The sequence below is a fragment of the Callionymus lyra genome, chromosome 5, assembly GCF_982586985.1.
Source record: "Callionymus lyra chromosome 5, fCalLyr1.hap1.1, whole genome shotgun sequence".
In the NCBI taxonomy this organism is placed as follows: Eukaryota; Metazoa; Chordata; class Actinopteri; order Syngnathiformes; family Callionymidae; genus Callionymus; species Callionymus lyra.
Window position 1 is genome coordinate 3,241,158 of NC_141822.1, and position 23,456 is coordinate 3,264,613.

Sequence of the window (23,456 nt, forward strand, 5' to 3'; positions counted from 1 at the left end):
TGTTCCTGGTGTGAAGTTCAAGTGTGTGTCCAGTGAGAGGTTGTTCCTGGTGTAACATTCAAGTGTGTGTCCAGTGAGAGGTTGTTCCTGGTGTAACATTCAAGTGTGTGTCCAGTGTGAGGTTGTTCCTGGTGTAACATTCAAGTGTGTGTCCAGTGAGAGGTTGTTCCTGGTCCGAAGGTCAAGTGTGTGTTCAGTGTGAGATTGTTTCTGGTGTAACATTCAAGTGTGTGTTCAGTGAGAGGTTGTTCCTGGTGTGAAGTTAAAGTGTGTGTTCAGTGAGAGGTTGTTCCTGGTGTAACATTCAAGTGTGTGTCCAGTGAGAGGTTGTTCCTGGTCCGAAGGTCAAGTGTGTGTTCAGTGTGAGATTGTTCCTGGTGTAACATTCAAGTGTGTGTCCAGTGAGAGGTTGTTCCTGGTGTGAAGTTCAAGTGTGTGTTCAGTGTGAGGTTGTTCCTGGTGTAACATTCAAGTGTGTGTCCAGTGAGAGGTTGTTCCTGGTCCGAAGTTCAAGTGTGTGTCCAGTGTGAGGTTGTTCCTGGTGTAACATTCAAGTGTGTGTCCAGTGAGAGGTTGTTCCTGGTGTGAAGTTCAAGTGTGTGTTCAGTGTGAGGTTGTTCCTGGTGTAACATTCAAGTGTGTGTCCAGTGAGAGGTTGTTCCTGGTGTGAAGTTCAAGTGTGTGTCCAGTGTGAGGTTGTTCCTGGTGTAACATTCAAGTGTGTGTCCAGTGAGAGGTTGTTCCTGGTGTAACATTCAAGTGTGTGTCCAGTGAGAGGTTGTTCCTGGTCCGAAGGTCAAGTGTGTGTTCAGTGTGAGATTGTTCCTGGTGTAACATTCAAGTGTGTGTTCAGTGAGAGGTTGTTCCTGGTGTGAAGTTAAAGTGTGTGTTCAGTGAGAGGTTGTTCCTGGTGTAACATTCAAGTGTGTGTCCAGTGAGAGGTTGTTCCTGGTCCGAAGGTCAAGTGTGTGTTCAGTGTGAGATTGTTCCTGGTGTAACATTCAAGTGTGTGTCCAGTGAGAGGTTGTTCCTGGTGTGAAGTTCAAGTGTGTGTTCAGTGTGAGGTTGTTCCTGGTGTAACATTCAAGTGTGTGTCCAGTGAGAGGTTGTTCCTGGTGTGAAGTTCAAGTGTGTGTCCAGTGTGAGGTTGTTCCTGGTGTAACATTCAAGTGTGTGTCCAGTGAGAGGTTTTTCCTGGTCCGAAGGTCAAGTGTGTGTTCAGTGTGAGATTGTTCCTGGTGTAACATTCAAGTGTGTGTTCAGTGAGAGGTTGTTCCTGGTGTGAAGTTAAAGTGTGTGTTCAGTGTGAGGTTCTTCCTGGTGTAACATTCAAGTGTGTGTTCAGTGAGAGGTTGTTCCTGGTGTGAAGTTCAAGTGTGTGTTCAGTGTGAGGTTGTTCCTGGTGTGAAGTTCAAGTGTGTGTTCAGTGTGAGGTTGTTCCTGGTGTAACATTCAAGTGTGTGTTCAGTGTGAGGTTGTTCCTGGTGTAACATTCAAGTTCAAGTGTGTGTTCAGTGAGAGGTTGTTCCTGGTGTGAAGTTCAAGTGTGTGTTCAGTGTGAGGTTGTTCCTGGTGTAACATTCAAGTGTGTGTTCAGTGTGAGGTTGTTCCTGGTGTAACATTCAAGTGTGTGTCCAGTGTGAGGTTGTTCCTGGTGTAACATTCAAGTGTGTGTTCAGTGTGAGGTTGTTCCTGGTGTGACGTTCAAGTGTGTGTCCAGTGAGAGGTTGTTCCTGGTGTGAAGGTCAAGTGTGTGTCCAGTGAGAGGTTGTTCCTGGTCCGAAGGTCAAGTGTGTGTCTAGTGTGAGATTGTTCCTGGTGTAACATTCAAGTGTGTGTTCAGTGAGAGGTTGTTCCTGGTGTGAAGTTCAAGTTTGTGTTCAGTGTGAGGTTGTTCCTGGTGTAACATTCAAGTGTGTGTTCAGTGAGAGGTTGTTCCTGGTGTGAAGTTCAAGTGTGTGTTCAGTGTGAGGTTGTTCCTGGTGTAACATTCAAGTGTGTGTTCAGTGAGAGGTTCTTCCTGGTGTAACATTCAAGTGTGTGTTCAGTGAGAGGTTCTTCCTGGTGTAACATTCAAGTGTGTGTTCAGTGAGAGGTTGTTTCTGGTGTGAAGTTCAAGTGTGTGTTCAGTGCGAGGTTGTTCCTGGTGTGAAGTTCAAGTGTGTGTTCAGTGTGAGGTTGTTCCTGGTGTGAAGTTCAAGTGTGTGTTCAGTGTGAGGTTGTTCCTGGTGTAACATTCAAGTGTGTGTCCAGTGTGAGGTTGTTCCTGGTGTAACATTCAAGTGTGTGTTCAGTGTGAGGTTCTTCCTGGTGTAACATTCAAGTATGTGTTCAGTGAGAGGTTCTTCCTGGTGTGAAGTTCAAGTGTGTGTTCAGTGTGAGGTTGTTCCTGGTGTAACATTCAAGTATGTGTTCAGTGAGAGGTTCTTCCTGGTGTAACATTCAAGTGTGTGTTCAGTGAGAGGTTCTTCCTGGTGTAACATTCAAGTGTGTGTTCAGTGAGAGGTTGTTTCTGGTGTGAAGTTCAAGTGTGTGTTCAGTGTGAGGTTGTTCCTGGTGTGAAGTTCAAGTGTGTGTTCAGTGTGAGGTTGTTCCTGGTGTGACGTTCAAGTGTGTGTTCAGTGTGAGGTTGTTCCTGGTGTAAAGTTCAAGTGTGTGTTCAGTGTGAGGTTGTTCCTGGTGTGACGTTCAAGTGTGTGTTCAGTGTGAGGTTGTTCCTGGTGTAAAGTTCAAGTGTGTGTTCAGTGTGAGGTTGTTCCTGGTGTGACGTTCAAGTGTGTGTCCAGTGAGAGGTTGTTCCTGGTGTGACATTCAAGTGTGTGTCCAGTGTGAGGTTGTTCCTGGTGTAACATTCAAGTGTGTGTCCAGTGTGAGGTTGTTCCTGGTGTGAAGTTCAAGTGTGTGTTCAGTGTGAGGTTGTTCCTGGTGTAAAGTTCAAGTGTGTGTTCAGTGTGAGGTTGTTCCTGGTGTGAAGTTCAAGTGTGTGTTCAGTGTGAGGTTGTTCCTGGTGTGAAGTTCAAGTGTGTGTTCAGTGTGAGGTTCTTCCTGGTGTAACATTCAAGTGTGTGTTCAGTGAGAGGTTGTTTCTGGTGTGAAGTTCAAGTGTGTGTTCAGTGTGAGGTTGTTCCTGGTGTAACATTCAAGTGTGTGTCCAATGTGAGGTTGTTCCTGGTGTAACATTCAAGTGTGTGTTCAGTGAGAGGTTGTTCCTGGTGTGAAGTTCAAGTGTGTGTCCAGTGTGAGGTTGTTCCTGGTGTAACATTCAAGTGTGTGTCCAGTGAGAGGTTGTTCCTGGTGTGACATTCAAGTGTGTGTCCAGTGTGAGGTTGTTCCTGGTGTGAAGTTCAAGTGTGTGTTCAGTGAGAGGTTGTTCCTGGTGTGAAGTTCAAGTGTGTGTTCAGTGTGAGGTTGTTCCTGGTGTGAAGTTCAAGTGTGTGTCCAGTGAGAGGTTGTTCCTGGTTTGACGTTCAAGTGTGTGTTCAGTGTGAGGTTGTTCCTGGTGTGACGTTCAAGTGTGTGTTCAGTGTGAGGTTGTTCCTGGTGTAACATTCAAGTGTGTGTTCAGTGTGAGGTTGTTCCTGGTGTAACATTCAAGTGTGTGTTCAGTGTGAGGTTGTTCCTGGTGTGACGTTCAAGTGTGTGTTCAGTGTGAGGTTGTTCCTGGTGTAACATTCAAGTGTGTGTTCAGTGTGAGGTTGTTCCTGGTGTGACGTTCAAGTGTGTGTTCAGTGTGAGGTTGTTCCTGGTGTAACATTCAAGTGTGTGTTCAGTGTGAGGTTGTTCCTGGTGTAACATTCAAGTGTGTGTCCAGTGTGAGGTTCTTCATCGAGCCGGGCAGAGAAGGCTTCGTGGACTTCAGGAGTGGTCAGGAGTCCGTGGTCTACCGGGCCAAGAACGGTCACCTCACTGTGGTTCGTGAACAAATGACCAGAAGAAAAATCTTGTTTAATAAAATCAATCCACGTTTGTTCCTCAGGAATCGACAAGAATCAAGTCCAGATGATTCACGATGATGTCACTTCCTGTCTGAGTCACATGTTTGTGTTTTTACACTTTTTTATACGTCCCTGCCAAGTTTTTTTGTTTATCTTTTAGGATCAGATTCTATAAATCTTTCTTCTTCTCTTAGTTCCTCAGTGACATCACAGCGTTGAAGGAACTTCACTTTTCTATGATTTTTGATGAAATCTTGTTCTTTTTAAGCATTTTTTCAAACAATGTAATTCAATATTTTTTATGTTTCAAAGTTGAATTTGAATAATTGGATTTAGAAAAATAAATTGAATATTTTCAATGTTATTTTTAAAGTTTTTAATTCAAATAAACATATTTTGTGTTCACTTTTTTGAATTCATAGTATTTTAAATTCAATATAAATGTGGGTGTAATAGAGTCACCAGACAAAACCAACAGAGCTCAGAGCTACTGATCAAACTTTCAAAATAAAACAACAATTTTATATTGAATTTAAAAAGCCAAGAATGAAAAAATATAGAATTTAGAATTTTATTTATCAATTTCTGGAATGAGATGTTCATACTCGAGGTGTAAAAGTCAGTAATTATTTTTTGAAAATATTTTTTAATTATTTCCTTAGAATTCAATTATTCAATTCAATTCAAAACAATGCAATAATTTAAAAACAATAAACATTGATTTGAACATTGTGATGTCACTGATACTTTAAGTTTTACTTCAACCTCGATGTTTCCAGTGAATTAAATATGAAAACACGTGTTTCAACTCTCGGTGTCTTCAGTGTTTAACCTGCTTTGAATAAATAAACGTCTCCTTCAGTTTCTCCAGTTCATTCCAGGTTCTGTAGACTTACTTACTTTCCTACTTAAATAAATGTCACTACACAGACGTGAACAAATGCACGGTAAGAACCTTTTAAATCTAACAAATATATTATTTTTAAACAATTAAATACAATTCAATGTGTTTATATTCACAAAGTGTTTATATTCTTAATCCAATAATTTTAAACATTTATTCTAATTTCAAGTTTATTTTATCTTTTATATTCAACGTAAAAACGTTGGTATGATACTGGAAAGAATTTTTAGCCAATCATGACACAATTTTACCGTTTTTAACGTCACTAATGTGAACTTGACTCGGCGAGTGAAGCTAAACTACAATAACACGTGTTTGCAGTACATTCTACGTACTTGTGTTCGATCGAGAACGATGGTCTCGCGTCGAAGAATTCTTCTACGATAAACATTTCTAGCTGTTAAAATTACGCCAAACTCTCACGATCATGACATTAACACTGTTTCACGTCGACAGATTTGAACGACTGTCAATGACTTTTATGATTTTAAGGGGTGTCCCGTTTACAAGTCGCAAATTAACCCTCAACACTTGGTTTTGAGTGTAGAGTTTGAGTGTAAAGACTGAGTTTAAAATTGAGTTTAAGATTGAGTTTAAGATTGAGTTTAAGATTGAGTTTAATATTGAGTTTAAAGATTGAGTTTAACATTGAGTTTAACATTGAGTTTAATATTGAGTTTAAAGATTGAGTTTAAGATTGAGTTTAACATTGAGTTTAATATTGAGTTTAAAGATTGAGTTTAACATTGAGTTTAATATTGAGTTTAAAGATTGAGTTTAAGATTGAGTGTGCAGATTGAGTTTAAGATTAAGTGTAAAGACTGAGTGTAAACATTGAGGGTTGAATTTGAATGTAAAGTTTGAGTGTAAAGATTAGTGTATAGATTGAGTGTAAAGATTGAGTGTAAAGATTAGTGTAAAGATTGAGTGTAAAGATTGAAAGTAAAGATTAAGTGTAAAGATTTAGTGTAAAGATTGAGTGTAAAGTTTAAGTGTAAAGATTGAGTGTAAAGATTGAGTGTAAAGTTCAAGTGTAAAGATTGAGTGTAAAGATTGAGTGTAAAGATAAAGTGTAAAGATTGAGTGTAAAGATTAAGTGTAAAGTTTGAGTGTAAAGATTGAGTGTAAAGATTGAGTGTAAAGATTGAGTGTAAAGTATGAGTGTAAAGATTGAGTGTAAAGATTGAGTGTAAAGTATGAGTGTAAAGATTGAGTGTAAAGATTGAGTGTAAAGATTGAGTGTAAAGTATGAGTGTAAAGATTGAGTGTAAAGATTGAGTGTAAAGTATGAGTGTAAAGATTGAGTGTAAAGATTGAGTGTAAAGTATGAGTGTAAAGATTAAGTGTAAAGTTTGAGTGTAAAGATTAAGTGTAAAGATTGAGTGTAAAGTATGAGTGTAAAGATTAAGTGTAAAGTTTGAGTGTAAAGATTGAGTGTAAAGATTGAGTGTAAAGTATTAGTGTAAAGATTAAGTGTAAAGTTTGAGTGTAAAGATTGAGTGTAAAGTTTGAGTGTAAAGATTGAGTGTAAAGATTGAGTGTAAAGTATGAGTGTAAAGATTAAGTGTAAAGTTTGAGTGTAAAGATTGAGTGTAAAGTATGAGTGTAAAGATTAAGTGTAAAGTTTGAGTGTAAAGATTGAGTGTAAAGTTTGAGTGTAAAGATTGAGTCTAAAGATTGAGTGTAAAGATTGAGTGTAAAGATTAAGTGTAAAGTTTGAGTGTAAAGATTGAGTGTAAAGATTAAGTGTAAAGTTTGAGTGTAAAGATTGAGTGTAAAGATTGAGTGTAAAGATTAAGTGTAAAGTTTGAATGTAAAGTTTGAGTGTAAAAATGAGTGTTAAGTTTGAGTGTTTAGTTTGAGTGTTAAGGGAGTAAAGTTGATTGGGGCCAAAGTAACAATGAAATCAAGCAAGATCCCGGTGATGACTGAGGACGAGAGGATACAGTGACTCCAGCAGCTTTTAAAGCTGATGTTTGGACATATTTAGTTTTATTCATTTAAACCAAACGAGAGAAAGAATCACAAGAATCACTAAAACTCTGTATAATTGTATCATACGATCAGTAGCGTTACATAGTAATAAGTAATAAAGTACTTTTTTTTATTTCTACGACTTTCTGTTTCTCTCTTCATATATTTTCAATACATGAACTTTTATCTTGTAATGTTTATATTTATTTAATTTACTCACTAAAAGAAAACGACAAAACAAATCATTTAAATTCATTATTTAGTTGTTTTTTTTTAGGCCCAACGTGATGATGAAGAAGCTTTTTTTTTTCTGCTTCCTTTTGTCAGCGCAGCTGTTTTTTGTGTCGCTAATCGTGTGACGCTGCGGAGACCATTGTGCGTTTGAATCACACAAAAGTGTGCGATGCTGCGGCTCTGGGCTCCACCAATGAGGCTCTGACCTGACGCAGGATTAAAACTGTTGAAACCAGTGACTCACGAGCGTGTGTGTGTGTGTGTGACGGTGTGTGTGACGGTGTGTGTGACCGTGTGTGTGACCGTGTGTGTGACAGTGTGTGTGACAGTGTGTGTGACAGTGTGTGTGACAGTGTGTGTGACAGTGTGTGTGACTCTATAAAACTCCTGGTTCATCATTGATAGAGTCGTCAGGAAAACGCTGAGCCAGAGGTTGGACTCGTGAGAAGCTGCAGTTACACACCTGGACATGGACACGAGCACAACAGTAACACTTGTGTTCCTCTTGTGTAGTGTCGCGACGACACAAGGTGAGAGTTTGTGTCTTGAAAATGTTGTTGTGTTGTTGTGAAAAGTTGGATTTCGTTAGTTCAATGTTCGTGTTACGACTTGTTTGTCGAACGTCATCGTAGTCGATAGACTTTCAACTGCACTTTTAAACTATATTCCATTAAATATAGTATTTACAAGTAATATATTTGCTGCTTCAACAATATTGTCATTTACTTCATCGTGACGATGAGTCAGAAAATCTTTACATTTGTGTAAATATATGAGTTTGATGTTGATCCAGAGTCTGCAGTGATTTTTTAAATACATTAAAATTCACATCAATCACAACAAAGTGTAAACTTTACAATTTTGATGACTCGTCATTTTATGAGCACGACACGTGTATCTTCAGTACATGTTCATGCAAGTAAATCAGTGTCATCAGAGTATTGAGTACTATTGGATTCATGGTTGAAACTTGGCTTTTGAAATTGATTTAAAGGTGTTTTCTTTGTAAGTATTGAATACTTTTTGGATCATTGAATTAAAAATGTTTCGTTTTTTCAACATAAAATATTTTTACTCATAGAGTTTAATATTCTAATTCGAAAAATTCAAAAATAAATTTAATAAATTCAATATTTTTTAAATGATAGTATTTTTAATTCAATATATAAATGTTGGTATAATAGAGTCAACAGGCAGAACCAAAAGAGCTCAGAGATACTGGATCAAACTTTTAGCCAATCACTATTATACCAACTTTTTATATTTATATTGATATTATATTTATTTATTACATTTAAAATACTGCAAATTATAATATCAAACTAAAAGAAAACATTCATTTTTAAAATATTGGGACCCTGATCTACTGCAGGACCTGAATTCACCAATTTAGTTTCAGTTCAATAATAAAAGCTCCACAAATAGTTCAAACACAAATAAATGTAGTTATAAATGACAAATGCAAACAAAAAACACACAATCAATTTGAACTACAACTGTCACACAATAACACAATAGTGTTATGAGTCAATGTTTGATAAAATAATGTCTACACACTGTTGTGCTTCCATACATGCACTCATAAGAAGTATACAAAAAAATGACACACACACACACACACACATTGAAGTCTGGTTGTGTGTTTCCAGGGAACACGTGTGAGAGAAACTGTGGTCAGAAGTTAGACTTGTGTTCTTGTCACGTGACGTGTGCGTCGCTGAAGAAGTGCTGCTCGGACTTCAAGGACTTCTGCGTGGACTCGTCTCCTCGCTCGGGATCCATCCTCGGAGGAACCGACTTCATGGTCCTCGACGCCAGGTTCGACCCCGAGTCTCAGGTGGTCTGCAGGTGAGAGCGTGTGGCTTTCTTCTAGCCTGTGTGTCGAAACAAATGGGTTTGTGCTATCCCTTGTGTTATCTCAGGGTCAAGGGTCAACGACCTCCCTGGCTTCCATAAATACATATGCGGTTGACCTTGACCCAGAGACAAGACAAGGGATACCACAAACACATTGGGTTGATCTGATCAACAGTGTTCATGCCGCCTTCAGTTAGTGAGTATCTTTGACATAATATATGAAACATACCTGTCAGAAGTATTTACATAGTAAGAATATACTGTATTTCATATTTCAAGATATTCTTTGTTAATTTTCATAATCTTCGACATTTTTCTAATCGGATTCTGATACTTAATTATAAAATAAAAATATAACGCAGCATGTATTATGTTAATAACCCCAAACAAACACACAGACACACACTTCTGTAGTGTGTGCGTTTGTACTGCTGTTTATATTTATTTTGTTAAATGTATTATTATTTAATTTATAATTATTTTAAATGTATGATTGTTTTTGTTATTATTTGGAAATATGTGTTAGAATACACTGTGGACGTGTGTTACAAAAGTGTGCGTTCAAATCTATTGGAGTCAATAGATTGTGTGTACATGAGGCAGTGAGTCGAATGAAAGTAACACAAAGATGCAACAATAATACTGACAACTCAAGTGTTTCCGCTTCAATGTGAAGGTCAACGATGTTCACGTTTCAAACTCCAGGTTCAAGGACGCCGTCGACACCGTTGGACGCGTGGACGCCGTCGGTCGAGGACACTGTGTGTCTCCACTGTTGTACCAAACCGGCTGGATTCCTTTCCAAGTGTCGTCAGATAATGGAACGACCTTCAACAGAGACGGAAAGTGGCTGTCGGGTCAGTGGTTCCTCTTTGTCAACTTATACTGTCCTCCAGCTTCTCCAGGTACTTCCGTCCACTTCATGTCCTCCTTGAGCACGTCAATGAACTCGTCGTCTTCTGGCGCTCGACACGGTTCCAGTCCGGACCCGCCTCACCCGACCACACACAACTCTATTGTGTTGTGTTTGCACCGGCTCTGCTACCTACTCGTGGCAATGATGAACTTACTGGAAACTAAAAACTAAAAACTTGGACCACAGGACAACTCTTGGGTTTCGTACCCCTTCTCCTTTTTGACTGGTGGTCGGCAGTCGGTCGAAGTGACCTTCTTAGTGACCTTGGCTCGCTAGGAACCAGAGCGGAGCCGGTACTAAAACTAGCGTCTGCTTTGATGTTCTGGTTCTGATGACAAAGAGTGGACAGAGATCGAGAATTATTCAAAGATCAAAGATTAGTGATGTGTCTCGAATCTCAGAGTAAAGAGTTAAAGCGACGTAAGACGGCGGCTGTTGAGGATGGAATGTGTTCATCGATCCACACTCAGTTTTCTGGCTGTTTGAGTGCACATAGCGCACTACATTTTCACACACTGCTCAGTGTGAACGCACTTGTGTACTCAAAATATTAGCTGTGACCCAAATTGCGCACTTCTCCTAGTGCACTGGTTAATATTACACTATAAGAAAGTGCACGTACTTGTGCAGTGCACAAATGTCAACATGTAGTACTGTCTCAAATCAAACTCTGCTGCTACACACTTACAGTGTAGTACTGTCTCAAATCAAACTCTGCTGCTACACACTTACAGTGTAGTACTGTCTCAAATCAAACTCTGCTGCTACACACTTAGAGTGTAGTACTGTCTCAAATCAAACTCTGCTGCTACACACTTACAGTGTAGTACTGTCTCAAATCAAACTCTGCTGCTACACACATACAGTGTAGTACTGTCTCAAATCAAACTCTGCTGCTACACACTAACAGGAAATGACTCGACAGTTTCTTCTTCTACAACTTTTTAACACTGATTGTAACCAGTCGTTGTTAGTTAGTTTGTAGTTAATAAGTTGTAGTTGAGGTACGAAAGTGTCCATCGATCCACATTCAATTTTCTGGCTGTTGAGTGCACATAGCGCACTACATTTTCACACACTGCTCAGTGTGAACGCACTTGTGCAGAATCGGTGCTTTGGGACACAACATAGGACTTGTGTAAAAGGACAATTTCTTTTCTGACTAACATTCTCTGTCCAACATTTCATCTGTTCTTTCTCTCCATATGTCCAAATAATCTGAATCTGGAATCATTTGTTTCTTCTCCAAACAGTTCAACACAAACAGACAATATATATAAGTTAGGGCCCGGTTCCAATTCTCAGTTCGAGCCCTACCCCTAGCCCTTCACCATCCCGTAGGTCCTTCGCATCACCCTACAATAAAGAACTCGGGGAAATCGTCTACAGGTATGAGTGTGTGTGTGTGTGAATGGTTGTGCGTCCTGAGACCGACTGGCGTCCTGTCCAGGGTGTCCCCCACCTCTCGACCGAATGAACCTATTGCCCCGGGTAGCTGGGATAGCCACCACAAGTCAATTTGTGCAAATGATTGATTCTGGATTGAATAAATTAAAAGTATTCACCGAAGAAACGAGAAGCTCACGTGTCAATGTTAATCAACTTCTGAAACCGGAGTTACCAGAGTCAACCCACACAACACGGGGAGAACACACAAACTACACACAAAAAGGTCACAAGTTGCCTCCTCCCTAACCGGGAAGCGAACTTGCAACCTCCTTGCTGTGAGGCCATCGCACCTCTGTGCGCTCTGGCAACAGATCCAACATGTATACATACTTTTCTTGGTTGATTTAATCCTGAACTGTTTGTCAAATGTTTGTTGACAGTTCACACCGGCAAGTTAGACTCCAAGTTCAAGGCCCTGCTGGTGAACTCCACAAAGTGGCAGTACTACGGAACTCCCGGTGTCAACGGAAGTCTGGAGATGACGTGGAACACGACTTTGGTCGTGGCGGACAAGGTCAACGTGGAGCTGTGGGGCTACAGAGAGACGGGTGGGTCTGAAGTCGGTGCTTCGTGGAGCTTTTAACGAAGAGCACGTCTTTAAAACAGGTCAGCCGTACTCGGACCAATGGCAGGGAAGGTGGGAGTATCTGTACTCTCTGGCCAGAGATCAACCCAACACAGGATCCTTCAGCTTCGTACCAAGACCTGCCCCCGGCTTCAAAGATTGGGAGCTCGGCTCGGTGCGCGTCAGTGCCAGTCACCACCGCGATGGTTTGAAGTAGGTGCGACTTTGGAGCTGAGTTTAAATCCAGGTGCTTCATGAGCTTGTTCAAGGAACGTCCAGGCGGCGTGGACGGAGGACCACGCGCTCGCATGGCACCTGGAGGAGAAGTTCCAAGACGACTCCGCCGCGTGGGCCCTGGACAAGTGTCTGGCCTGGGACGCGCTGGAGCGACAGCTGCCGAACTTCCTGGACGAGATCATCGACTGCCCCTGCACGCTGGCTCAGGCCAGGGCCGACACCGGGAGGTTCCACGTGAGTTGAACGAGAATCATTCAAGAGTCCATTTGTACTTTCTAAAGATCAGAAATGCTTCATTCAGTTCTGTGTCTTGTAAGTAAGTTTGTAAATTTTAGAGCACTTTTCTAGACCAGGGTCACAAAGAACTTAAACAATCAAAATAATACTCAATAAAATAAATACTTTAAAGATCAAGATAAAACTGAGACAAACACAAGAGTCTCAGAGAATCAAGGAAAAGCTCAAATAAAAATGTCTTGAGATGTTTCTTGAAGGAGTCAGTAGATCATCAAACACAGATGTTTCTTGAAGGAGTCAGTAGATCATCAAACACAGATGTTTCTTGAAGGAGTCAGTAGATCATCAAACACAGATGTTTCTTGAAGGAGTCAGTAGATCATCAAACACAGATGTTTCTTGAAGGAGTCAGTAGATCATCAAACACAGATGTTTCTTGAAGGAGTCAGTAGATCATCAAACACAGAGATGTTTCTTGAAGGAGTCAGTAGATCATCAAACACAGATGTTTCTTGAAGGAGTCAGTAGATCATCAAACACAGATGTTTCTTGAAGGAGTCAGTAGATCATCAAACACAGATGTTTCTTGAAGGAGTCAGTAGATCATCAAACACAGATGTTTCTTGAAGGAGTCAGTAGATCATCAAACACAGATGTTTCTTGAAGGAGTCAGTAGATCATCAAACACAGATGTTTCTGGAAGGAGTCAGTAGATCATCAAACACAGAGATGGTTCCAAAGCTTAGGAACAACAGTCTGGAAGGATTTCTCTCCTCTGGTCCTGAAATTCAGGAACCATCAGTAGATTCTGATCCACAGACCTCAGAGCCCGAGCTGGGGTGTAAGTCTGGATCAGATCACTGATGGAAGGTCTGACCATGAATAGATCTGAAAGTAAGAACCAGAATTTTAAAATGATCCTGAAAGAAACTGGCAGCCAGTGAAGAGTTTGAAGGAGAAATGTGAGTTCTTCTACTAGAGCGGCCAGTGAAGAGTTTGAAGGAGAAATGTGAGTTCTTCTACTAGAGCAGCCAGTGAAGAGTTTGAAGGAGAAATGTGAGTTCTTCTACTAGAGCGGCTCAGAATTCTGGCTGCAGAGTTTAGTATGAACTGCAGGCGAGACACATCCTTCTGGTTTAGACATGAACACGTATTTCTAATAGTTTTATTACACTTTCATCACATGTATTTCTGGTTTATTGACAAAGTTTTAATCATAGAACGCTCGTATCACTCCTTGATTTATTGTTCCTTAACTCTAAGTTCTAAATCCTTCCTCAGCCTTCGACTTTATTCGTTTACAATGTTACAGCTGTTATCTCTGAGCCTCTTCAAGTGACTCTTTATCTGAAAAGGTTCAAGAGTTGTTTCTAGTCGCACGAGGACGGCGACTCGATAAGGAAGTCATGACCCCGAACGACCTCTGTTCCAGACGGACTATGGCTGTGATATGGAGAAGGGCAGCGTCTGCACTTACCACCCGGGGAGTGTTCACTGTGTGCGAGCCATTCAAGCCAGGTGAGCACCAGCTGAACTATCTATAGACGCATGTCAGACCTGATGTTATTGAAATGATGTGTTTAAGTACTGAATTAAAAACTATCCGATTTTTTTTAATTATGTATTTCTTTTAAATGATAAAATAAAAGTCCTAATTCAATATTTCTTTTATAAATTGGATGTAAAGGTATTTGTATAATAGAGTCACCAGACTAAACCAAACGAGTACCGAGATACTTCATCAAACTCTAAACTAATCATAGTGTCGCTTTTATACCATCATTTCGATGTTTAATTTAAATGGTAGCAGTTACATTTTTTTTTAATATAATTTGAATTATAGTTTCAAACGAAGTGCAACAAAATCATTTGGAAAATATTCGATTTTTCAATCAAATCATTTCATTCCATTAGTTCGAAATAATCAAAATTCAAACTTTTAAATATATTAGACACTCTTTTTTCTCGCTTATTTTGTGTGTTTTCTTATTTCATTCTTTTCTTGTGTACTGACACTACAGACAAATCCTATGTTGTGTTTACAAAAATGGCAACAAAAGTTTCTGATTCTGATTTTTGAATGAAAAAATAAAATCAATGCTTGAAAAGTTCAAAATGTAAAATTCAATATTCTGGCGTCACTGAAACACTTCCACGGACACTAGACTCTGAGAAACGACTTGTTCTGTCGCTCCTTAAGTCCCAAATATGCAGCCGGACAACAGTGTTGCTACGACAGCGCCGGGGCTCAGATCCTGACCGGAGACTCCATCGGGGGCAGCACTCCGGACCGAGGTCACGACTGGGGTTCACCCCCCTTCAAAAGGCCTCCGCGGATCCCGGGTCAGTCCCACTGGGTCTACGACGTCCTCAGCTTCTACTACTGCTGCCTCTGGTCCGACAACTGCGGATACTACTTCACTCACCGGCCGTCCAGCGACTGCAGGAGGTACCGGTCCCCGGCCTCAGGTCTGAGCAGACTCTGGACCTCCGTGGCCGAAGTTCTACTCGAGGTTTGCCTGAAGGTGTGTTTGTGTGAGCAGCGGTGGTGTTCGGAGATCCTCACTTCATCACCTTCGACGGCGTCAGCTACTCCTTCAACGGCCGAGGAGAGTACACTCTGGTGGAGGCGGCAGAGAAACGACTGGTCATCCAGGCCAGAACACGACCAGTGAGCGGTGAGACCATCTTGACTAGTCATCATCAACACATGGTCCAGTGGAGTAGTTTAAATAGTAGCGTATTTCTGGGACTATAAGGTGAACTTAAAATCCTATATTTTTCTAAAGGCTCCGTAGTATTACAGTATTAAACTGTGAGGCTGAAACGCACAACAAGGCGAAGCATTGACTGAAGCCTCGTAGAGTCACACGTAACAAGTACTGTTGAAGTAAAATGTATTATATTTTCTTCGGTACAAAGAAGTCAAAAAGTCGTGACATAAAACTATAAAATTACTTTTAAACATCAACTAGTATCAACTCTGGTGTCATTAAACATCAACTAGTATCAACTCTGGTGTCATTAAACATCAACTAGTATCAACTCTGGTGTCATTAAACATCAACTAGTATCAACTCTGGTGTCATTAAACATAGACTAGTATCAACTCTGGTGTCATTAAACATCAACTAGTATCAACTCTGGTGTCATTAAACATCAACTAGTATCAACTCTGGTGTCATTAAACATCAACTAGTATCAACTCTGGTGTCATTAAACATCAACTAGTATCAACTCTGGTGTCATTAAACTTCAACTAGTATCAACTCTGGTGTCATTAAACATCAACTAGTATCAACTCTGGTGTCATTAAACATCAACTAGTATCAACTCTGGTGTCATTAAACATCAACTAGTATCAACTCTGGTGTCACTAAACATCAACTAGTATCAACTCTGGTGTCATTAAACATCAACTAGTATCAACTCTGGTGTCATTAAACATCAACTAGTATCGACTCTGGTGTCATTAAACATCAACTAGTATCAACTCTGGTGTCATTAAACATCAACTAGTATCAACTCTGGTGTCATTAAACTTCAACTAGTATCAACTCTGGTGTCATTAAACATCAACTAGTATCAACTCTGGTGTCATTAAACATCAACTAGTATCAACTCTGGTGTCATTAAACATCAACTAGTATCAACTCTGGTGTCACTAAACATCAACTAGTATCAACTCTGGTGTCATTAAACATCAACTAGTATCAACTCTGGTGTCATTAAACATCAACTAGTATCGACTCTGGTGTCATTAAACATCAACTAGTATCAACTCTGGTGTCATTAAACATCAACTAGTATCAACTCTGGTGTCAGTAAACATCAACTAGTATCAACTCTGGTGTCATTAAACATCAACTAGTATCAACTCTGGTGTCATTAAACATCAACTAGTATCAACTCTGGTGTCAGTAAACATCAACTAGTATCAACTCTGGTGTCATTAAACATCAACTAGGATCAACTCTGGTGTCATTAAACATCAACTAGTATCAAGTCTGGTGTCATTAAACATCAACTAGTATCAACTCTGGTGTCATTAAACATCAACTAGTATCAACTCTGGTGTCATTAAACATCAACTAGTATCAACTCTGGTGTCATTAAACATCAACTAGTATCAACTCTGGTGTCATTAAACATCAACTAGTATCAACTCTGGTGTCATTAAACATCAACTAGTATCAACTCTGGTGTCATGTAGTAAATGTTCTTCAAGACGCAGTAACTTCTCATCATGACCATGTTTTAAACTTATTACTTTATAAAGTTGCTCTGAAATCTGGACGAAAGAGAGGTTACGAGAGTCCATTGTGGCTTCACTCCTCCAGCTGTAATCACGCTTTGTTTATACACTGAGTCCCTTGGAGGTGGAGACAATTGATGAAGCGGGGTGACAAACCTCCATATTTGACCAATCACAGCAGAGTGGGTGTGGTTATGGTCAACAAGATTTCGTCTCCAGAACAACAAAGTGTTTTCAGTGGGCGGAGCTTAAGATCATTTTCTAATGTCAATATTTCAATAAAAAGAGAGTTTTGTACAAACACACACTGATGATACAATAGAGTCACACATCACAACAACACACTTTAACACACACATCCATACACACTCTAGTTACACTTTAAGGAACTTGTACTAAAAACATAGAAACAAACATTGACAAGAGATGTGAGGAGAACAAGAAGAACATGATACTATTAATACATACATATATATATATATATATGTATGTATATATATATATAGGTATATAAGATGTTTATTCAGTTGACAGTAACACAAACACAATTGTTCGTCAGTCAAAAGTGTGTAACATTTGTGAATCTTCTCACAGGAAGCGTCAACGCGACCATGTTGTCGTCCGTGGTCATGAAAGAAGCCTCGTCGGACGTCATGGAGGTTCGGCTGATGGACGGCCATGTTGGACTCCAGGTTCTGAGGAACCAGGAAAGAATCTCCTTCGCTGAGCAACAATGGATGGACATGGACGGTGAGTCACATGATGAGGAAGAACCTTCACGTCTTCCTTTATCCATGAAACGTTTTCCAACAAGAATCTCACGAGAAAACTCAGCTTCATATTTCAATATTGATTTTGTTATTTTCATAATGTCCTCTAACATGACATGTTTTTAGGATAACATTACAAAAAAAAGGAAAAAACTAAATTACAAAATGAGCTAAAAGTAAATGTTTAGGGGCGTATTCTCCCCTTTAGCCTGATCAGGTTTCACCCTGAAACCTTCATTGGGGGGTCAGTTGTCAACATGACCTTTGGTCTTCATTAAAATGGTATTTGAATTTTCACAGGGGTCTTGCGCCCCCTTGTGCCCCATTACGGTTATCAAAAGAATTGTTATTTATTATGTAATATATTGTTTATCCTATCTAATTCGAACTATTTGAATGTGGAGGTCTTCTGCCCCCCTCGTGCCCCCTTTACCTTTTCCTGGTCAGGTTGGGTTAGAGTTAGTGTTAGCCGGTCCCCCTAACACCCCCTAAAAAAACCCTAATCCATGATCAATTTCAAGCCATTTTGTTTTAAAATTCAACATATTAGCATTTTCATGGGGGTCTTCAGCCCCCCTTTTTCCCTCAAAGGGACCTGGAATAATTCTTGTGAATAATGTAATATATATGGATAAGATATTATTATTATATCATATATACTGCATCTATCTATATACTTACTTAACCCAGTGGCGACTGGTGACAAATATTTCAGGTGGTGCTCTTTTCCATTTTATTACATGTAGAAATCAACACATTAATAGTAAGTAAAGCTTATTTGTAAAGTGCCTTTAATCTAATATCTTAGATTTAGTTAATGTTAATGATGGATAATATGTTTATTGCTATATATATGTTTATTTATATGCTCCTTGTTTCATTCCAAATGAAAACATATTTTAATTACACTCTTATATAAATCATACAGAATAAACTACATTATTAAAAAAACTAAAAAACAAACTGTTGTCTGCGCCAGAAAAATAGAAATACTTTCTACCAAATTATCACAAATATACTGCAAAGAGAAAAAATAATAATAATAATAAATAAATATATATATTAACAAAAAACAACTAGTATTACCAAACTAATTAATAATAATACCTAATATTAACAAAATAAAAAACAAGATTATAATCACGTATAATAACGTAAATAGTTCTAAAAATATACAAGACGATTAATGTTGATGATTAAAACTAAAATAAATAAAAGATGAAACTATAGATAAAGTAAAAAAAACAGCCAAATCAGTGGGAGTGCGGCGCCCCAGCGCCCCCTACAGGCCAGCCACCACTCTTTGATGAGGGTCTTCTCTTCGCCTCCAGGCGTGTTCGTCTTCTCGCCTTCTTCCTCCAACGTGACCGTCATGTTCCCGTCGGGCGCGGGCGTGGAGGTCCGGCTGAGGGGGGAAACCATGACGACCACGGTCCTCCTGCCCGAGGAGTTCAAAGGTTCCTCGCGAGGGCTGCTGGGAAACGTGGACGGGGTCGCGGCGGACGACCTGGTCCTGAGCGGCGGAGGAGCGCTGACCAATCACAGCGACCCGGAGATGGTGTTCGACTTCGGACGAAGCTGTGAGACTTTTTTACATCTTACAACTTTTTAGATGTTTTTAATAATTCAATTCAGTCATTTTTAGATTTTGTTAAAACATTTTTTTTTATAATTGACATTTTTTAAATATATTTTTACCCATTGAGTTTGATATTCACATTTCAATAATTAAAAAAATACATTCAATATATTTTACTTTTCATTGTTGGATCCAGTATCTCTGTGCTCTGTTGGTAATGTCTGGTGACTCTATTAAACCAACATTTTATAGTGAATTTAAAAGACAATAAATAAAAAATATATATAATTTAGAATTTTGGAATGATTTTGAATAAAAAATATAAAACTTTACATGTAAAAAATAAATGTAATTCAATGTATCAATCAAACAAATCAAATCAATATACAAATGATTGAATTCAATGATTAAAATATAAAAATGTAAAGTAATGCTTACAGCAAATTGTATTAGTAATCATGTAATAAATGAATACATTTTAAATTTATATTGATCACACATATATATATTATATTTATAATTATATTATATTACATTATATACATATATTAGATGTATATAATTGTATTACATTATAATAATCATTGTAATAAATGAGAATATAATTATATATTATATAAAAAATATATTTTTTAAATGATATTTTAAGGACAAAGTCAACGTTGTATTTGTCCGACATAAGGACGAGTCAATGATGGATAATAAAGAATGAATAAAGTGATATAATAAAAGTAATAATACTCACTCTTGTGTTCAGGGGCCGTTTCCAACGCCTCCGCCTTGTTCACGTACGACACAGCAGCGCTGCTGGACTCGTACTCGCTCTCGCCGAGACACGACCCTCGCTTCGTCCCAGAGTTCTTCGCTCCCGACGCTCCGGACGACCCTCTGTCCGACCAGGCCGCGGAGATCTGCTCCGGAGAAGGTTCTGGGTTCTGCAGGTGGAGCCGCTCGTGGAACTGTGTTCACGGGTCGACGTCTGACGACATGTTCTCGCCGCAGGTTCGACGTCCTGGTCGCTCGCAGCCTGAGACTCGGGATCGAGACGAGAGCTTCTTTCCAGAGTCACGTCTCTCTGGTGAGCGACTTGAAGCCTGGTAAGTGAAGGGTTGGTTGGTTAGTTGGTTAGTTAGTTAGTTAGTTAGTTAGTTAGTTAGTTAGTTCGTTCGTTAATTAGTTGGTTAGTTAGTTAGTTAGTTAGTTAGTTAGTTAGTTAGTTAGTTAGTTAGTTAGTTGGTTAGTAAGTTAGTTAGTTAGTTAGTTAGCTAGCTAGCTAGCTAGTTAGTTAGTTAGTTAGTTGGTTAGTAAGTTAGTTAGTTAGTTAGTTAGTTAGTTAGTTAGTTAGCTAGCTAGTTAGTTAGTTAGTTAGTTAGTTAGTTAGTTAGTTAGTTAGTTAGTTAGTTAGTTAGTTAGTTAGTTTGTTAGTTAGTTAATTAGTTGGTTAGTAAGTTAGTTAGTTAGTTAGATAGTTAGTTCGTTAATTAGTTAGTTAGTTAGTTAGTTAGTTAGTTGGTTAGTAAGTTAGTTAGTTAGTTAGTTAGTTAGTTAGCTAGCTAGCTAGTTAGTTAGTTAGTTAGTTAGTTAGTTAGTTAGTTAGTTAGTTAGTTGGTTAGTAAGTTAGTTAGTTAGTTAGTTAGTTAGTTAGTTAGCTAGCTAGCTAGTTAGTTAGTTAGTTAGTTAGTTAGTTAGTTAGTTAGTTAGTTTGTTAGTTAGTTAATTAGTTGGTTAGTAAGTTAGTTAGTTAGTTAGATAGTTAGTTAGTTCGTTAATTAGTTAAGTAGTTAGTTGGTTAGTTAGTTAGTTAGTTAGTTAGTTAGTTAGTTAGTTAGTTAGTTAGTTAGTTAGTTAGTTAGTTAGTTAGTTAGTTACCGTCGTGTTGGATTGAAGAATAACCTGAATATGAACCTAAACTGAAAAAAATATCTTTATTTTCAAACGACCACGTCGTTGACATTGTTGTGCAGTGAAATAAATTATGTTTTGTGTTTGAAATGTGTATGAAAATTAAAAAAAACAGTCAAAATAATTGAATTACAACCAAAATACCAAACAAGTTGTTTAACTCTTGTGTTGTCTCTGGGTCAAAATGACCCAAAGGCCCGGGAACAAATGTGTTTAAGTATTATTATAGTGTTATTATGTTTTATTATAGTATTATTATAGTGTTATTATGTTTTTTGTTATAGTGTTACTATAGTGTTATTATCGTTTTATTATAGTGTTATGTTTTTTTTTATAGTTTTATTATAGTGTTATTATAGTGTTAATATTGTATTATTATAGTGTTGTTATCGTTTTGTTATAGTGCTACTATAAAGTTACTATAGTGTCATTATACTAGCACTATAGTGTTATTATAGTGTTACTATCGTGTTATTATAGTGTTACTATCGTTTTATTAGTGTTATTATAGTGTTAATATTGTATAATTATAGTGTTATTATCGTTTTAATATTGTGAATTACAGTGAAATTTGAATCAAACTGTTTTTTTTGTTTTGTTTTCGGAGATTAAAGAGTAAAACTTTTCAAATGTTTCAACAGAACTTCACGATATTTTAGGTGAAGTTGCCAATATTTTCTCTTCATTGTTGTTTGTTGTTTTGTTGTTTTTATCATCAAAGATATTAACTGTGTTTTAGTTTCAGTCGAATGGATTCTCTCTGGGTTTTAATCTTGAATGTGTGTGTTTTCTAAATGTGTGTGAACATCTTGTTAACGGTTGTCGTGTGTTGTGTGTTGTGTTGTGTGTTGTGTTGTGTGTGTAGTGGCAGCGTGTGGTTTCATTCCTCCGCCCACCAACGGCAGCAAGCGAGGAACCGTCTACGTCCACGGAGCCAAAGTCCTGTTTTCCTGCGACGACGGGTTCCAACTGAGCGGCTCCGGCGAGCGAGTGTGTCTGGCGACCGGCCGGTGGTCGGGTCAGGAGACCTCGTGCACGGCTGCCAGTACGATCACACCCCAGCGTTTGTTCATTGATGTGTAGTCAACACATTCTGTCGCTCCAGGTAACGTTCCCGGGATCATCGCGGGCGCCGTCGTCGGAGCGTTGGCTCTGATCCTGATCGTCTCGGTGCTCGTCGTCGCCGCCAAGAGGCAGAAGTAGGTTCTTCACGAGAACCTTCGTCACGTGACGTGAATTCATTGTTTGTTTTCTTCTCAGGCAGAGGTCGAGGCAGTCGGACATCAGCTCCTTCTGATCCTTTTTAAATCAGAGAATTATTTACTTTCATCTGGTCGGAGAGAAATGAGAAGAAATCCAACAAGTTCGCTTGACGCTCCTCCACCATGGAAACTGTTTTTATTTATTGACTTGTTCTGTATATAATTGTTATCAAAACTAATAAATCATCCAATAACTAACACAGAGTTTCAAACCTCAATGACAAGTAATAACAATGTCATTAAATGTCAAATCAACGTGAACATCCTGGAGCTTCTTATGTCATGATTTAATACTTTAGATTTTTTATTCACACATCAACTGTCGCCAGTATATATATAATATCTCTGGATCATGAAAGTATGTTTGTGTTTCAGCATCTTCGGAAATATTAAATGTGACATTAAACATTTAAAGTGTTGAAACTTTGTATTTTTTAGGCATTGAATTGTTTTTTTTTAGAAATTAAACTAAATTGTATGTTTATTAAAAGGTTGAATTTGTTTGTTTTAATAGAGTAACTGAATTAAAACATTTGATTTTTTTTTTTAAATAAATGTGTTTTTTTTCCACACATAGAGTTTGATATTCTTCCTCCAGTCATTAAAAATACATGTTTTAAATTCATTTCATTTCATTTATTTGTAGTCTTTAAAATGTAATACAAAAATGTTTGTATTTATAGATATTTAGATAAAAAAAACTATTTCTTTAAATAAATATTATTTTTTGTATTAAATGATTTAATAAAACAAATAATAAAATAAATAGAGTAAAAATAACAAAGATTCAACATTTAAACTCAATAATTCAATATTGTGCATTTTTTGTGTGGCGGCATCAACAAATAAAAGTCCTGGAGCATCACAGAGTTTGTGTATCAAGTTCTTTATCTTCACACGACATGGTGTTTACAGTCAATCCCCTTTTGTTCCTCAGTCTTAGTATGTTACGAGCAGTTATAGCTATATATAGGGGGGGGGGTTTGAGACTTGCTGTTAATTCATTGTTTTTCACATTCAAAACCTGGTAAATGAACTGAAACTAAAGTTTTTAGGAATAAATGGTATTTTTCTCGAGGCTCGACGGCGACCAGTCGAAGCTTCATTCTTACTTCTTGATTGTAGAGACGTGTTGTACATGAATTTATTTATTTATTCATTTATTTGTCAGGGACGACGCAGTCAACATAGTTAATGTCAGGGTGCGGAAGGAAACCCAGGCGCAGAAAGTGTCCGATTGTCAAACTTGACAGATTTATTAGCAACAGGCAGAGGGATCGTCACAGGTAGTCCAGGAAATATACATGCGACAGGTACGATATCTAGAAAAACAGGTCAAGGTCACAGGCAGGCAGAGAAACGAGAAAACGTACCAGGTTC

The 23,456-nt window shown here is 38.4% G+C and overlaps 2 protein-coding genes across 3 annotated transcripts in view; both read left to right on the plus strand.

The window, feature by feature from the left end:
• Nucleotides 1–4,061, plus strand: part of myo1hb (myosin IHb) — a 30,948-nt gene extending 26,887 nt beyond the window's left edge. For both annotated transcript variants that reach the window (XM_087792334.1, XM_087792335.1), the window contains 2 exons: nt 3,812–3,911; nt 3,977–4,061. In XM_087792334.1, coding sequence (XP_087648460.1) covers nt 3,812–3,911; nt 3,977–4,003 — 127 coding nt within the window. In that variant the 3' untranslated portion in view covers nt 4,004–4,061. The remainder of the gene's footprint in view (nt 1–3,811; nt 3,912–3,976) is intronic.
• A 3,436-nt stretch (nt 4,062–7,497) lies between these two features.
• On the plus strand, nt 7,498–22,635 carry LOC148079046 (sushi domain-containing protein 2-like). The gene is made up of 16 exons (XM_087792336.1): nt 7,498–7,577; nt 8,697–8,895; nt 9,610–9,761; nt 11,650–11,817; nt 11,876–12,047; nt 12,104–12,305; nt 13,741–13,826; nt 14,509–14,777; nt 14,852–14,986; nt 17,158–17,313; nt 18,665–18,913; nt 19,670–19,853; nt 19,915–20,009; nt 21,680–21,859; nt 21,920–22,013; nt 22,075–22,635. The coding sequence occupies exons 1-16, from the start codon at nt 7,517–7,519 to the stop codon at nt 22,109–22,111; spliced, it is 2,439 nt and encodes an 812-aa protein (XP_087648462.1). The 5' UTR covers nt 7,498–7,516; the 3' UTR covers nt 22,112–22,635.
• Nucleotides 22,636–23,456: the final 821 nt, after the last annotated feature.